General features: G+C 69.6%; 4 protein-coding genes across 4 annotated transcripts; all 4 read right to left on the reverse strand.

Annotated features, from left to right (window-relative positions):
• Positions 1-3,476: 3,476 nt before the first annotated feature.
• LOC113563487 lies at positions 3,477-4,840 on the reverse strand. The gene is made up of 2 exons (XM_026975155.1): positions 4,699-4,840; positions 3,477-4,507 (listed from the first exon to the last, which is right to left on the reverse strand). Exons 1-2 carry the CDS (start codon positions 4,838-4,840, stop codon positions 3,477-3,479), a joined length of 1,173 nt encoding a protein of 390 aa, XP_026830956.1.
• A 4,084-nt stretch (positions 4,841-8,924) lies between these two features.
• On the reverse strand, positions 8,925-9,959 carry LOC113563488. The gene has a single exon (XM_026975157.1). The coding sequence runs from the start codon at positions 9,957-9,959 to the stop codon at positions 8,925-8,927; it is 1,035 nt and encodes a 344-aa protein (XP_026830958.1).
• A 3,467-nt stretch (positions 9,960-13,426) lies between these two features.
• LOC113563489 lies at positions 13,427-14,056 on the reverse strand. Its single transcript, XM_026975158.1, has one exon. It carries the CDS (start codon positions 14,054-14,056, stop codon positions 13,427-13,429), a length of 630 nt encoding a protein of 209 aa, XP_026830959.1.
• Positions 14,057-14,670: 614 nt separating this feature from the next.
• On the reverse strand, positions 14,671-16,037 carry LOC113563490. Its single transcript, XM_026975159.1, has 2 exons — positions 15,894-16,037; positions 14,671-15,795 (listed from the first exon to the last, which is right to left on the reverse strand). Exons 1-2 carry the CDS (start codon positions 16,035-16,037, stop codon positions 14,671-14,673), a joined length of 1,269 nt encoding a protein of 422 aa, XP_026830960.1.
• Between the last annotated feature and the right edge of the window lie 746 nt (positions 16,038-16,783).

A 16,783-nucleotide genomic window follows, 5' to 3' on the forward strand; every position in this document is an offset into this window, starting at 1 on the left:
GCGTGACCCCCGTTGGGGGCAGAGTGGTCGGCGGGGCATTTGCCGGGCACTCGGGTGACTGTCGTCGGGGGCATCTGCCGCGGGCCCGGTCAATCGTCGAGGGGTCCGAGGACTCCTTGACCCCCAACGGGGAGTACGGGGACGGGTGGGCGAGGGCCGACTTGGGAGCGTCGGGCCGTCGCCCTAAACCTCGCTCGACAGAGGAGGGGAGGTCCCGCGGAGCGGTGGTCTGCCACGCACCGCGGGTTTGGGGATTAGGGGCCCGAAAGGGCAGCGCACCGGCGCTAGGGACGTTAATACCGGGCATCGTGGGCGCGAAAACGAAAGTGCCGTTTGCCGATCTCGCGCCCATACAGCCAGGGTTGGGCAGACGGAGGTAGTTAGTGGAAGTATTGAGTTCACACTCCCCTCGCACCCCGCCGCAAGGGGAAGCGAAGGGGCCATGACGTGGTTTCCTCCTCGAAAAAAAAAAAAAAAAAAAAAAAAAAAAAAAGGTAGGTTAGGTCCCTCAGGTTCGGGCCCTGCTACGTGTAGCAAGGTACGGGAGATTGACGTTCCCGGGGGCAACCCGAGTCCGGTATGAGTGTATGAATGAATGGGCCCCGTTCGGCACGCTGTGGATATTCCCGCGCAGACTAGCCAAGGGGGGTAGTAGTTAGGCCCCCCGACCGTGGCCGCTCGTTTGCCGGCCCAGGCTACCAAGGCCTCTTCTCCCCGGGGCGTCGGGGCAGTGCGCCCGATCGCGGGGCGAATGCGGAAACGTGGGAGCCCGCTGGTTCGACCGCCGGGGCTTGCCCCTGTGCGATCGGCCCGGCGAGGGGCCGCCCTGTGGTGGGCGCCGTCGGCGGCGGGCGAGGATCGGAGCCATGCGGGGTGTTGAAGCAGTCGGTTGCCGGGCGGGGAGAGCGGGGAAGGCACTCGGCAGTGGTCTCCCCATAACCGCGTGGCTGCCAGGCGGTGGTGAGTTGCACTGAGGCCGTCCGGGTCGGGGCCTGTGTAGGATCCCCTTCGATCGGGGGCCTGCACGTCGTCGCCGGACGTAAAGCCCCAAAAATTTTGTATCGGGGCCGGCGTTCACCGGTAACCCACACCCTTTCGGCTCCTCGGTGGGATAGGGTTGGCCACCGAAAACTCGCCTCTCGGCATGTCCCACACTTCACTTAGGGAAATTTACCGGGGGAAGGTTCCCAGCTGAGTGGGGACGCCAATGATGGCCGTAACCGCCAGAATTAATACATCCGCATATGGATAAAGCTTTCTTTTCTTGGGAAACGGGGGGAAGACGGGCGCGGAGGCGCCGGAGGGCGTGGACGAGGAGGCCGTGGGAGTCGCTCGAGAGGTGGTGCTGGTGTCGGACGTTTGAGGAGGGGGTTCCGCTGAAGGGCCATTTTGGACCCGGCGGCGGCCTCCTCCTCCGCGGCCGACGGTTAGGCGCGGGGCACGCGACGACCGCGGACCGCCAAATGGCGAGAGGGGGGGTAATCGAGCGACGACGATCGGAGCAGTCGGGCCGGTCGGAGTCAGCCGGTGATAGTTCCGGGACCGGCTGCTCGACGACGTGCGACGTGGCGTCGCCTTCGCGGGGGACGTGCCGCCGCGCCTGCAGCCCGACTCCACCCGAGTCGGGGCCTTCCCCGCGACTCCGGAGGGAGGTCTCCGCGACCTCCCTCCCGAGTCTCCACCCCCTGCTCCTCGCACTCCCGCCCCGGACGCGACGAGGGGGCCGCCGGCGCCATTAAGGCGCCCCGCGGCCCCCCGCCGTCATCCGTGGCCGGGACCCCTCCGGCCGACTCCCGTCGGCGCTCGCGCTCGCCTCCTCCTTCCGCAGCATCACCTGCTCGCAGAAGGAGGAGACCGCCCTCCAGTTCCTCTCGCTCCCGACCATCTTCCGCATGACGGTCGGCAGCGAGAGGTCCTCCCCTACCACGTCTTTAAGGACACGGCGTTCCTCACCCCATGCCGCGCACTCGGCTAGGGTGTGGTCCGCCGTGTCCCTCTCCGCCCGCAATGGTGGCAGTGCGGTCCGCGCTCCTTCCCGATACGACACAGGAACTCCCGAAGCATCCGTGTCCGGAGAGAACCTGTGTCGTCCTGTAGGTCAACGTCCCCCATCCTCTGTCCACCCACTCGCAGAGGATGGGCTGGACGGCCCCGGCGACCCTCCGACCCGATTCACCCGGGTCGGCGAGTCGCCGCTGCCACTTCAGCAGCACCGCCCTCCTCCCTGCTCCTCAGGGCCCCCTTTGCCCTGGCCGTCAGCACCACACCCCTCTCCCGCAGGTCCGCCGGCGGAGGTACGCGTTAGCGTGTCCCTCCGCCAGCAGCTCCACGGGGGGGGTGCCCGCCAGGGCCAGCGCCGCTCGGTGAGAGACGGTGCGGTACGCCCTCACGACCCTCCCGGCCAGCCGCCTCTCGGCCGCCCTCACCACCTGGAGGGCCCGCCGGGAGGCCGCGAGGTCCTCCGCCCACACCGGCGCCCCGTACAGGGCGATCGACCGCACCGCTCCCACCAGCAAGCGGCGCACTCGCGTCTCCGGGCCCCCGAGGTTCGGGAGGAGGCGACTCAGCGCGTTGGTCGCCCCCTCCAGCCTCGGCGCCAGCCCGCCGAAGTGCTCCCCGAAGGACCAGGTGCCGTCCAGGGTGAGGCCAAGATACTTCATCTTGGTCCCCACCGGGACGCTGACCCCGCCGACCCGTATCTCGGCCGGAGGCGGCAGACCCCGGCGATGGTCGAAAAAGAACATCGCCTGGGTCTTCTGCGGCGCCACCTCCAGCCCAGCCTCCCTGATGGCGCGGACCACCACCGCCACCGCCAACTCCGCCAGGCCGGACGCCTCCCCCCAGCTCGGACCCTCGGCCATCACGCAGGTGTCGTCGGCGTAACACCTCACGTGACAGCCGGGCGGCAGAAGGACGCGCGTGACCCGCTCGTACGCGAGCCTCCACAGGTGCGGTCCGAGGACCGACCCCTGCGGCACGCCGCGCTCCACCTCGCGGGTCCTGGTGCGCCCGTCCCGGTCGACCCACTCCAGCGACCTGTCCCGGAAGTACTCCAGGATCACCCTCGCGAGGTAGGGAGGGAGGAGCTGCGCGCGCATCTCCTCCACTATCACTCCCCAAGGGAGGGAGTTGAAGGCGTTCACTATGTCTAGCGACACCGCCACCACAACTCCCCCCTCGAGACAGCGGCCTCCGTGAGGGCCCTCACACTCAACACGGCGTCCACCGTGGAGCGGCCCTCCCGGAAGCCGAACTGTCTCTCCTCCTCACCCGGAGCACCCCCGGGCAGGTGCCGGACGAGACGGCCCGCTATCACCCGCTCGAACAGCTTGCCGATCTCGTCCAGCAAGCATATCGGCCGGAACTTGCGCACCGCCGCCGCGTCCCTCCGCCGCCTTTCGGGATGAGGACCAACTTCGCCCTCTTCCAAGCCGCGGGGAAGCGTCCCTCCTCCAGGCATCGCTCGAAGAGCGCCCTCACTCCGGGGCCAGGACCTCCATCGCGAGGGCCCAGACCCGGCTGGGAATCCCGTCCGGCCCCGGGGCCCGTTGGCCCCGCAGCCGGCGCAGGATCCCCGCCCACTCCTCCGGACCGATCCCCGGTATCTCCTGGGGCCGCTCGGAGGTCATCCACTCCGGGGGTCCCGGGCACCCGCCTCCCGCCGGGAAGAGGGTGTCCAGGACCCCGCGCAGCTCCAGGGGATCCATCTCCTCCGTCTCCGGGGGCGTCCATTGCCGCAACTTGCCCATCACGAGCCGGTACGGACGCCCCCAGGGATCGCCCTCCACGGACCGGAGGAGCTCCTCCCAGGCCCTCGCCTTGGCGTCCCTGATCGCCGCCCTCAGGGAGCTCCGTCTCTCCTGGAGCTCCCCGTAGCGCGCGTCCACCTCCGCCGCCGTCCCCCGGCGACGGGCGCGGGAGAAGCGGCGCCAGGCGCGCCCCGATGCGCGCCGCAGCTCCGCCAATCCCGCGCTCCACCAGTAGGTGGGCCGTCGCCGAGGCCGGCCGGCCCGGGGCATCGCAAAGTCGCACGCCTGCGTCACGATGTCCCCGAGCCAGCCGGCCTCCTCCTCCACCGTGCCCTGCGGCCTCTCCGGCCACGTGGACGCGAGCAGGGCGGCGACCAGTCTGTCACCAGACAGCCCCTTGAGCGCCCATCTCCGCGGTCGGGGTCCGCCCGTCCCCCGTTGGCGGGGGGCGGAGCCCGAGGGCGGAGACACCACCATAGACACGTATCTATGGTCCGACAGCGTCTCCACCCCCGACAACACCCTCCACCCCGACACCCGACGCGCGAGGGCCGGAGATGCCCAGGTCAGATCGACCACGGACTCCCCCGCCCACCGCACGCAGGTGCTGTCCGAGCCCACGTTCAACAAATGCAGGCCCAGACCCGCCGCCCAGTCCGCCAGCACCGCGCCCTTCGCGTCCGGCCGCCGGGAACCCCAGAGCGCGGACTTCGCATTGAAGTCCCCGGCGACCAACAACAGGCCGCGGGGGTGCCGAACTATGCACCCCCCAGCCTGTCCAGGAACCCCTCGTACTCGGCGAGACTCAGGCTCGGGGACACGTAGACCCCGACCACGGTGATGCCTCCCCACTGCGCCGCCACGAACTCCCCCCCAACCTCCAACACTCGGAGGGGAGGGGAGCCCGCGGCGTCGCCGCGCACGATCGCGACGAGGCCCCCCCGCCGACGGCCCAACTGGGGCGTCCGCGGGGGCCTGAAGGGCTCCGCCGCGATGCCCAACGCGTAACCGCGCTCCGCCAGGCTCTGGAGGAAAAGATCCTGAGCCCGGCGGGCGCGGTTAAGGTTGGCCTGGAGGACCAGGCCCGCCATTACTCCACGTCCATGGCGGGCTCCTCCAGGCCCCTCGCACCATCGTCGTCCTTCTCCTCCGCCTTCTTCTTCCCCATGGAGCGGGTCACCCGTCGGGGCTTCGGCTCCTCCTCCCGCGGAGGAGCCGGCCCTCCCTTGTCCCCATCAGCAGGCGTCGGCTCCAGCGCCGCGCCCGCCGACGGGGCCGCCTGTCTGGGAGCCGGAGAGGTGACCCTTTGCGGGCGAGGAGCGGCCTCCGTTGGCCACGCCCCTCCCTGGGCCGCCGTCTCCGACCCCCTTTGCACCCCACTTTTCCCTCCCTTGGAGGGCGGAGCACAGGCCGCGCTACCCAGCCTGTGGTCCGCCCTCCTGCCGAGACCCGTGCACAGAGGGCACTTCGGGTCAGCGGCGCATCCGCGCGCCCGATGACCCGCCGCGCCACACCTGTAGCACAGGTCCGGCGGTCCTCGCGACTGGGGCACGTCGCTTGCACGTGCCCCTTAGCCAGACACCTGTAACACATCAAGGGCCTGGGCTCCAGCACAGTTATCGGTGCCCAGGCCCAGCCCACTCTGATCCTGCCCAGGTCGGCGACCTTTCCGCCGGCCTGCGCAGGAAGCCTGATCCAAGAGGTCCCCAGACCGTCCGGGACCTCTGGATCAGCCCCACCTCGATGTCGCGGGGGTCGCAGCCTCCTGCGGCTGCCACCGCCCGCGCCACGGACTCTGCGGTAGCCGCGTCGTCCAGTCGCCGGACGCGCAACTCCGCCTTCTTGAGGGTCGGGTGACCCTTACACCCGACCCCTCAAAAACCTTCTCTAAGCGGGAGGCCAGCTCGTCCGCCTTGGTGGCGGACTCCGGCCCCGGGATCTCGTAAATGAGGGCCCCCGTCAGGGCCCTCCTCACTCGCGGCGCGGCGATCCCCAGGGCGTCGATGTCCACGCCCTTCTGCGCCTTCTCCACGGCCCCCTTGTAGTCGCCGTCGGCTGCCGTGATGACGACGGCCGCCGTCTTGGGCGACTTAGGGGGCTTCGGCCCCTTCGCGCCGGGTCGACCGCCGGGCGGGGAGGGTTTGCCCGTCGCGGGTTTGCCCCCCCGCTGGCCCCCCTCCCTGGGGCGGGTTTGCCCGGCACGGGTTTGCCCTTACCCGCGGGGGCCGGTGGCTGGGCGGTTGGCCTCGCGGCCCTCCTGCCCACCACCGTCGACCACGGCTGCTCCTCCTCGCCGGCTGGAACTCGGCTAGCCGGGCCGGCCACCGCCGAACTGGGCCGCTGCTCTGCCGGAGGGGGGTTAAGGGCAGGCGGGGCTCCGCTCGCCCCACCACCCCCCTTCTTACCTTTCTTCTTCTTCTTTGCCGTCCCGCCGTTGCCTGGCTCCTCCGGTCCTGTTTGGGGGGTCGGCTCCGCTCCCTCTCTCGCGCCGCGCCTCACCAGGGGCGCCACCGCCTCCGCGACGATCCGCGAGACCATGGTCCCCATGGAGGCCATAATTCTGGCCTCCATGGCGACCAGGGGGTCCTCCCTTTCAGCGGGAGGACCTCCCCCCTTCTGCGGGGTGGTCTCAGTCCGGAGTCCTGCCTCCGATGTCGCCGGGCTCCTCGGCGGAGTCACCAGCCTCCGCCCCCTGACGCGCAGGACGGGAGAGTCAGCCACCCGCTGGCTCTCCCCCCCGTCCCCCGCGGTCGCCCGTCCCATGAGGGAGATGGTGTCCCTCAGTTCGCGCACCTGCGATTTGAGGGACTCCACCTCCCCCCTCAGGGCGGCGTTCTCCGTGCTGAGAGAAGGGGCTCCGGCGCCCCTCCTCTCAGCAGTGACGGTGAGCGCCGCCCTGATGCCCGCCGCGGCCTCCTTCAGGGCCCTGACATACGGGCCCTGAAGGTGGCCCGAGTTCTTGGCGACCTTCACCACGGTTTCGAGGTGCTCCATCACCCGAGCGGTGATGTCGGGTGACGGGCACTCTCGAAAGCGCTCCACCTGGACTTCCCAGGATTCGCGCTCCCTCTTGTCGGCTGGCGAGGGAATGGAGGCGAGGACTTCCTTCTCCCGCTCCCACTCCCTCGACAGCCGCTCCTCCTCCCTGGCGGCGCGCTTGGCCTCCGCCAGGCCGACGTACTCCCCGGTGGTAGGGGGCCTCCCGCGTTTGCGCTTCCTCCCCGTCTCGCTCGCCGACGCGTCGGTGTCGACGTCCCCCGGAAGGGACGCCACGTCGCACGTGGTGGAGGCAGCCGAGTCCCGGGAACTGTCCCGGCTCACCCGACCGGCCCGACTGCCCGATCGCGCGCTCGATCCACCCCTCCTCGCCGTTTGGCGGGTCCGCGGCCGTCGCGTGCCCCCGCGGCTACCGTCGGCCGCGGAGGAGGAGGCCGCCGCCGGGTCCAAAATGGCCCTCAGCGAGACCCCCTCCTCAACGTCCGACACCACCACCACCTCTCGAGGCGACTCCCACGCCTCCTCGTCCACGCCCTCCGGCGCCTCCGCGCCCGTCTTCCCCCCCGTTTTCCCCGAAAATGAAGCGTTATCCATATCGCAGTGTGAAATTCCTCGGGTTCGGCCATCATGGCGTCCCCACCGCAGTGGGGAACCTTCCCCCGGTAAATTTTCCCTAATGAAGTGTGGGACAGCCGAGAGGCGGTTTTCGGGTGGCCAACCCTAGTCCCACCGAGAGCCGAAAGAGGGTGGGGTTACCGGTGAAGCCGGCCCCCGATACAAAATTTTGGGGCTTTACGTCCGGCGACGCCGCGCAGGCCCCGATCCGAACGGGGTCCTACACGGCCCCGGCCCGGACGGCTCCAGTGCACTCACCACCGCCTGACAGCCACGCGGTTACGGGGAGACACTGGCCGAGTGCTCCCCCGCTCCCCCGCCCGGCACCGACGCTTCAACCCCCGCATTGGCTCCGATCCTCCGCCCGCCGCCGACGGCGCCCCACCACAGGGCGCCCCCGCCGGGCCGATCGCCAGGGGCAAGCCCCCGGCGGTCGAACCAGCGGGCTCCCACGTTCCGCATTCGCCCCGCGACGTCGGGCGCACTGCCCGCCGCCCCGGGGAGAAGAGGCCTGGTACCTGGCCGGCGACGAGCGGCACGGTCGGGGGGCCTACTACTCCCCCCTTGGCTAGTCTGCGGGGAATATCCACAGCGGGCCGACCGGGGCCCATTCATTCATACACTCATACCGTGACTCGGGTGCCCCCGGGAACGTCAATTCCCGTACCTGCTACACCGTAGCAGGCCCCTGAGGGGAACCTAACCTAACCTTTTTTTTTTTTTTTTTTTTTTTTTTTTTTTTTAGGTGGGGGAATCCTCATGGACCCGCCCGCATGTCCCTGGGAGGACACGCGGGGGAGTGTGAGACTCTTACTCACTAAACCCAGCGGTTTGGACCTGCGTCCAAACCGCCACACCACCGTTTGCCAACCCTGGTGCCTAGGAGAGGGGCCGCGCTCCCACACAGAGGTGCATGATCCGCGGCCCCCCAGCACCTGGTGTAAGTCGGCCGCCGCCGGGGCGGCCGTGGCCCTTTCGGGCCCTTCCCACCCGCAGGACGTGGCAAACCACCGTCCCGCGGGGACCTTCCCCTGATGGTCAGGGGAGAGGCTTTAGAGCGGATGCTGATATTCCCAGATCAGCATCCGCCCCTCCGTCCCTGATCCCCGGGTGAGGAGGCGCAGTGTCCGAGGACACATGCGCCAGTGGGGGGCCAGGGGGGGGCAAGTGCCCCCGCCGACCGGTCCACTTAGAGTGCCCGGGCATACGCCCCGCCGACACCCACCCCCACCCGGGGATTCCCAATGGCAGCCGAAGCCACCCGCGACCCAGATGGGCGACTCAAGCCACCCATCTAGGTCGCACCTCCCTTGCGGGACCCCGAGCGCGGGGACGCCATGTCAGAGCCACGGCGTCAGTGGAGGCCATGCCCCCACTCCGGATGTCCGGGCAAGTACCCCGACGACACCCACCCCACGCCCGGGGTCCCTTCCCTGGCGTGTTAAACGCTCGCATCGCGGGCGGGCGACTCGAGTCGCCCACTTCCCACGACTCTGGCCGGTGCCTCGACGCGGTCGGGAGGAGGGCGCGTGCTTACTACGCACCACCCCCCTCCCCCCCGCGTCACCGGTGAGGGAGGGGCCTCTGCTGTCGAGGCCCCTCCCCCCTCCTCTCCCTCTCCGCCGCCTCCTTCCGGAGCATCACCCGCTCCGAGAACGAGGCGACGGCTCTCCATTTCCTCTCGCTCTCCAGCATAGCACCAACGACGCCAGAGAGCGAGAGATCTTCCCCTATGTCGCGGACGAGGACCCGGCGGAACTCACTCCACGCCGGGCAGCGCATCACTGTGTGATCCGCCGAGTCCACATCCGCGACACAATGGTGGCAACGTGGCCCGCTCTCCTTCCCTATTCGACACAGGTACTCGCCGAAGCATCCATGCCCGGCGAGCACCTGCGTCGTCCGAAAGGACAACTCGCCCCAGCCGCGGTCCACCCACTCGGACAGCCGCGGACCAAGAGCCCCGACGACCCGCCGACCCGAGGTATTCCCCGGGCCGTCAGTCAGGAGTTGGTTCTGCCAACTCCCCAACACGGATCGCCGAGTCTGCCACCTCAGGACCTCGCGCGCCCTAGCCGTGACCGCAACACCCCGTTCCCTCAGGCGCCGCAGCCGCCGGTACGACTCGGCGTATCCAGCGGCCGCCAGCGCCAGAGGGGGAATGCCGGCCAGGACCAGCGCCGCCCGGTGCGACACCGTCCGGTAGGCGCGGACAACCCTGGCGGCCAACCTCCTCTCCGAGGCTCTGCAAATTCGCATGGCCTTCGGAGAGTTCGTGAGGTCGGCCGCCCAGATCGGCGCCCCATAAAGGGCGATCGATCTCACCGCGCCCACCAGCAGGCGCCGCACCCTTCCCGATGGGCCCCTCAGGTTGGGCAGCATCCTCGACAAAGCCATCGAGGCGCGCTCCAACCTGGGGGCCAGGTCCTCGAAGTGCCTCTCGAAGGACCACCGACCGTCCAGAGTGAGGCCCAGATATTTGAGCCTCGACCCGACCGGGACGAGATGTCCCGCTACCCGAATAGAGGATGGAGGCGGCGTCCCGCCACGGTGCAAAAACATTGCCTCCGATTTGCGGGGGGCCACCTCCATCCCCATCGACCGAATTACGCGGACCAACGCCGCCACCGCTACGTTCGCCGTCGCTATGGCCTCCCCCCAGCCTACCCCCCGACTACCAAAATAGTGTCGTCAGCGTAGCCGACGACATGGCAGTCGGGGGGAAGGGCAGCGCGCAGCACCCTGTCGTAGCCCATGTTCCAATAACAGGGTCCCACAACGGTACCCTGAGGGACCCCTCGGGACATGGGCCAGACCCGGGCGCCACCACCCCGGCCGACATACTCGACGCCCCTGTCCCGGAGATACTCCCGGGCGAGGGCCTCCAGGTACACCGGGAGGCCCAACTGCCGATGAGCCCCCCAGATAACCCTCCAGGAGAGGGAGTTGAACGCATTCGCTATATCCAGCGACACTGCGAGTACAACCCCCCCTCCCCGCAACACGGAGTCCGAGAGGGAGCGAACCCGACCGATCGCATCGATCGTCGAGCGCCCCTCCCGGAACCCATACTGCGCCTCATGGAGCCCGGGCCCATCCCCGGACAGGTGCCGAGTGAGGCGGCCCACGACTACCCTCTCGAATAGCTTGCCGACCTCACTCAGCAGGCATATCGGCCGGTAGGCCGCTGGATCTTCTGCGGCCTTGCCGCGCCCTTTTGGAATGAGGACCAAAGTGGCCCTCTTCCAGGCCGGGGGGAAGACCCCTTCCCTAAGGCAGCGAGTAAACAGGCGCCTAATGTGCGAGGACACAACGTCCAAGGCCAAGGCCAGGACTTTACCGGGGATCCCGTCGGGGCCCGGAGCCCTATTAGGCTTCATGCGCCGACGGGCCTCGACGAGCTCATCGTCCGTCACCTCCGGGACTTCCGGTTCCAGAGGTTCCCCGCAAAGCCCCCGCTCCCCGATCCCGTCCCCGGCCCCCCCCCACCCGGAGGGAAGAGGGCGCCGAGGACATTCTCGAGAACCAGGGGTGGCATTGACTCGGTTATTGGGGGCGCCCAAGGACGAAGTTTCCCCATCACGATCTTATAAGGGCGCCCCCACGGATCCCCCTCTACCGACTCGATGAGCTCGTCCCAGGCCTTGGCCTTAGACTTCCCAATCGCGGCGCGAAGGGAGTAGAGGGCCGTCCTCCACTCCCGATACCGCTCCTCGAGTTCCACGCGCGCGACCCCCCGGCGGCGGGCTCGCTGAAACTGTTGCCTTGCCCTGGCGGAGCAACGTCGCAACTCGGCAATCTCGTCGCTCCACCAGTAGGCCGCCCGCCGCTCAGGCCGACCCGCTCGGGGCATCGAGGCGTCGCACGCGTCCGCGAGAATGCGCCCGAGCCAGTCGGCCTCCTCGACCACCGTCCGGGGTGGTTGCTCACCCCACGTGGTTGCTCTAAGCGCCGCGATTAGTGTGTCCTCGCACAACCTCCCGAGAACCCATCGCCGCGCCGGGGCCCGCCGACCCCCGCGGCGGCAGAGGGGTGATCGACTGAGGGGTGCAAGGGAGAACCAAATGTGCCGGTGATCCGACAAGGTTTCCCCCCGCACCACCTCCCACCCCCGCACCACACGCGCTAGGGAGGGGGAAGCCCACGTGAGATCCACAATGGACTCCCCCTGCCAGCGCACACAGGTGCTCCCGGAGCCCGTGTTTAATAAACACAGGCCCAGGTCCGCCGCCCATCCCTCCACGAGGCGGCCCCTGCCGTCGGACCGCGGGGAACCCCACAGCGCGGACTTCGCGTTGAAGTCCCCCGCGATAAGGATCGGCCGGGGGGCGCACCTACGAATGCATTCCCCCAACCGATCCAACACGTCCCCGAAACGGGCCACGCTCGTTCGAGGGGGGATGTAACACCCCACCACGGCGACGGGTCCCCAAAAGGCTGCCACGAACTCCCCCCCGGACTCAAAAGGGTAGAGTGGGGGGGAGTTCCCCGCGCCTCCCCAAACTAATGCGACAGAGCCCCGCCCGTTCCCCACCCAGTGGGGGTGGTCGGGCGGAACGCGGTAGGGCTCCGCCACAATGCCTAACGCGGCCCCACGCTCGACCAGGCACTGGACAAAAAGGTCCTGCGCCCGTCGAGCGTGGTTTAAATTGGCCTGGAGGACCCCCAGAGCCATTACGCCGCATGCATCTCGACGTCCTCCACGCCTACGACTACACTAGCTTCGGGGTTGGGGGAATCTCCTCCTTCCCCCTCCCCCGCCTTATCTATCTTGTCCCGCTCCTGCCCCCTGTCACCCCCCCTCGCGCGGGGTGGTCGTTGCTCCAGCGGAGGCTGGGCCCAAGATCCACTCCCCTCCGCCAACGAAGGCGGAGGGGTGTTTAGGGGTTTGGGGGCAGAAGGGGACGAGGAGGGGGAGAACCTAACCTAACCTAACCTTTTTTTTTTTTTTTTTTTTTTTTTTTTTTTTTCGGAGGAGGAACCCGTCATGGGCCCCCTCGCTCCCCTTGGGCGGGGTGCGAGGGGAGTGTGAGACTCATACTCACTAAACCTACCTCCGTCTGCCAACCCTGGCTGTATGGGGCGCGAGATCGGCCAAACGGCACTTCGTTCGCGCCCCACGATGCCCGGTATACGTCCCTAGCGCCGGTGCGCTGCCCTTTCGGGCCCTAATCCCCACCCGCGGTGCGTGGCAGACCACCGCTCCGCGGGGACCTCCCCTCTCTGTCGAGGGGAGGTTTTAGGGCGACGGCCGACGCTCCCAAGTCGGCCCTCGCCCACCCGTCCCCGATACTCCCCGTTGGGGGTCAAGGAGTCCTCGGACCCCTCGACGATGACGGCCCGGGCAGATGCCCCGACGACCAGTCACCCGAGTGCCCGGGCAAATGCCCCGCCGACACTCTGCCCCCAACGGGGGTCACGCGCCTGCAGCCCCGACTCCACACGAGTCGGGGCCCTTCCCCGCGACTCCGGAGGGAGGTCTCCGCGACCTCCCTCCCGAGTCTCCACCCCCCTGCTCCTCGCACTCCCGCCCCGGACGCGACGAGGGGGCCGCCGGCGCCATTAAGGCGCCCCGCGGCCCCCCCGCCGTCATCCGTGGCCGGGACCCCTCCGGCCGACTCCCGGTCGGCGCTCGCGCTCGGCCTCCTCCTTCCGCAGCATCACCTGCTCGCAGAAGGAGGAGACCGCCCTCCAGTTCCTCTCGCTCCCGACCATCTTCCGCATGACGGTCGGCAGCGAGAGGTCCTCCCCTACCACGTCTTTAAGGACACGGCGTTCCTCACCCCATGCCGCGCACTCGGCTAGGGTGTGGTCCGCCGTGTCCCTCTCCGCCCCGCAATGGTGGCAGTGCGGTCCGCGCTCCTTCCCGATACGACACAGGAACTCCCCGAAGCATCCGTGTCCGGAGAGAACCTGTGTCGTCCTGTAGGTCAACGTCCCCCATCCTCTGTCCACCCACTCGCAGAGGATGGGCTGGACGGCCCCGGCGACCCTCCGACCCGATTCACCCGGGTCGGCGAGTCGCCGCTGCCACTTCAGCAGCACCGCCCTCCTCCCCTGCTCCCTCAGGGCCCCCTTGCCCTGGCCGTCAGCACCACACCCCTCTCCCGCAGGTCCCGCCGGCGGAGGTACGCGTTAGCGTGTCCCTCCGCCAGCAGCTCCACGGGGGGGGTGCCCGCCAGGGCCAGCGCCGCTCGGTGAGAGACGGTGCGGTACGCCCTCACGACCCTCCCGGCCAGCCGCCTCTCGGCCGCCCTCACCACCTGGAGGGCCCGCCGGGAGGCCGCGAGGTCCTCCGCCCACACCGGCGCCCCGTACAGGGCGATCGACCGCACCGCTCCCACCAGCAAGCGGCGCACTCGCGTCTCCGGGCCCCCGAGGTTCGGGAGGAGGCGACTCAGCGCGTTGGTCGCCCCCTCCAGCCTCGGCGCCAGCCCGCCGAAGTGCTCCCCGAAGGACCAGGTGCCGTCCAGGGTGAGGCCAAGATACTTCATCTTGGTCCCCACCGGGACGCTGACCCCGCCGACCCGTATCTCGGCCGGAGGCGGCAGACCCCGGCGATGGTCGAAAAAGAACATCGCCTGGGTCTTCTGCGGCGCCACCTCCAGCCCAGCCTCCCTGATGGCGCGGACCACCACCGCCACCGCCAACTCCGCCAGGCCGGACGCCTCCCCCCAGCTCGGACCCTCGGCCATCACGCAGGTGTCGTCGGCGTAACACCTCACGTGACAGCCGGGCGGCAGAAGGACGCGCGTGACCCGCTCGTACGCGAGCCTCCACAGGTGCGGTCCGAGGACCGACCCCTGCGGCACGCCGCGCTCCACCTCGCGGGTCCTAGTGCGCCCGTCCCGGTCGACCCACTCCAGCGACCTGTCCCGGAAGTACTCCAGGATCACCCTCGCGAGGTAGGGAGGGAGGAGTTGCCGCGCATCTCCTCCACTATCACTCCCCAAGGGAGGGAGTTGAAGGCGTTCACTATGTCTAGCGACACCGCCACCACAACTCCCCCCTCGAGACAGCGGCCTCCGTGAGGGCCCTCACACTCAACACGGCGTCCACCGTGGAGCGGCCCTCCCGGAAGCCGAACTGTCTCTCCTCCTCACCCGGAGCACCCCCGGGCAGGTGCCGGACGAGACGGCCCGCTATCACCCGCTCGAACAGCTTGCCGATCTCGTCCAGCAAGCATATCGGCCGGAACTTGCGCACCGCCGCCGCGTCCCTCCGCCGCCTTTCGGGATGAGGACCAACTTCGCCCTCTTCCAAGCCGCGGGGAAGCGTCCCTCCTCCAGGCATCGCTCGAAGAGCGCCCTCACTCTCGGGGCCAGGACCTCCATCGCGAGGGCCCAGACCCGCTGGGAATCCCGTCCGGCCCCGGGGCCCGTTGGCCCCGCAGCCGGCGCAGGATCCCCGCCCACTCCTCCGGACCGATCCCCGGTATCTCCTGGGGCCGCTCGGAGGTCATCCACTCCGGGGGTCCCGGGCACCCGCCTCCCGCCGGGAAGAGGGTGTCCAGGACCCCGCGCAGCTCCAGGGGATCCATCTCCTCCGTCTCCGGGGGCGTCCATTGCCGCAACTTGCCCATCACGAGCCGGTACGGACGCCCCCAGGGATCGCCCTCCACGGACCGGAGGAGCTCCTCCCAGGCCCTCGCCTTGGCGTCCCTGATCGCCGCCCTCAGGGAGCTCCGTCTCTCCTGGAGCTCCCCGTAGCGCGCGTCCACCTCCGCCGCCGTCCCCCGGCGACGGGCGCGGGAGAAGCGGCGCCAGGCGCGCCCCGATGCGCGCCGCAGCTCCGCCAATCCCGCGCTCCACCAGTAGGTGGGCCGTCGCCGAGGCCGGCCGGCCCGGGGCATCGCAAAGTCGCACGCCTGCGTCACGATGTCCCCGAGCCAGCCGGCCTCCTCCTCCACCGTGCCCTCCGGCCTCTCCGGCCACGTGGACGCGAGCAGGGCGGCGACCAGTCTGTCACCAGACAGCCCCTTGAGCGCCCATCTCCGCGGTCGGGGTCCGCCCGTCCCCCGTTGGCGGGGGGCGGAGCCCGAGGGCGGAGACACCACCATAGACACGTATCTATGGTCCGACAGCGTCTCCACCCCCGACAACACCCTCCACCCCGACACCCGACGCGCGAGGGCCGGAGATGCCCAGGTCAGATCGACCACGGACTCCCCCGCCCACCGCACGCAGGTGCTGTCCGAGCCCACGTTCAACAAATGCAGGCCCAGACCCGCCGCCCAGTCCGCCAGCACCGCGCCCTTCGCGTCCGGCCGCCGGGAACCCCAGAGCGCGGACTTCGCATTGAAGTCCCCGGCGACCAACAACAGGCCGCGGGGGTGCCGAACTATGCACCCCCCCAGCCTGTCCAGGAACCCCTCGTACTCGGCGAGACTCAGGCTCGGGGACACGTAGACCCCGACCACGGTGATGCCTCCCCACTGCGCCGCCACGAACTCCCCCCCGACCTCCAACACTCGGAGGGGAGGGGAGCCGCGGCGTCGCCGCGCACGCTCGCGACGAGGCCCCCCCCGCCGACGGCCCAACTGGGGCTGTCCGCGGGGGGCCTGAAGGGCTCCGCCGCGATGCCCAACGCGTAACCGCGCTCCGCCAGGCTCTGGAGGAAAAGATCCTGAGCCCGGCGGGCGCGGTTAAGGTTGGCCTGGAGGACCTGGCCCGCCATTACTCCACGTCCATGGCGGGCTCCTCCAGGCCCCTCGCACCATCGTCGTCCTTCTCCTCCGCCTTCTTCTTCCCCATGGAGCGGGTCACCCGTCGGGGCTTCGGCTCCTCCTCCCGCGGAGGAGCCGGCCCTCCCTTGTCCCCATCAGCAGGCGTCGGCTCCAGCGCCGCGCCCGCCGACGGGGCCGCCTGCTGGGAGCCGGAGAGGCGACCCTTTGCGGGCGGGGGCGGCCTCCGTCGGCCGCGCCCTCCCTGGGCCGCCGTCTCCGACCCCCTTTGAACCCCACTTTTCCCTCCCTTGGAGGGCGGAGCACAGGCCGCGCTACCCAGCCTGTGGTCCGCCCTCCTGCCGAGACCCGTGCACAGAGGGCACTTCGGGTCAGCGGCGCATCCGCGCGCCCGATGACCCGCCGCGCCACACCTGTAGCACAGGTCCGGCGGTCCTCGCGACTGGGGCACGTCGCTTGCACGTGCCCCTCGCCAGGCACCTGTAACACATAAGGGCCTGGGCTCCAGCACAGTTACTGGTGCCCAGGCCCAGCCACTCTGATCCTGCCCAGGTCGGCGACTTTTCCGCCGGCCTGCGCAGGAAGCCTGATCCAAGAGGTCCCCAGGCCGTCTGGGGACCTCTGGATCGGCCCTACTTCGACGTCTCGGGGGTCGCAGCCTCCGGCGGCTGCGACCGCCCGAGACACCGACTCCTCCGTGGCCGCGTCGTCCAGCCGTCGGACGCGCAGCTCCGCCTTT

Source organism: Ooceraea biroi, unplaced genomic scaffold, assembly GCF_003672135.1.
Source record: "Ooceraea biroi isolate clonal line C1 unplaced genomic scaffold, Obir_v5.4 UnassembledTig18, whole genome shotgun sequence".
NCBI lineage: Eukaryota > Metazoa > Arthropoda > Insecta > Hymenoptera > Formicidae > Ooceraea > Ooceraea biroi.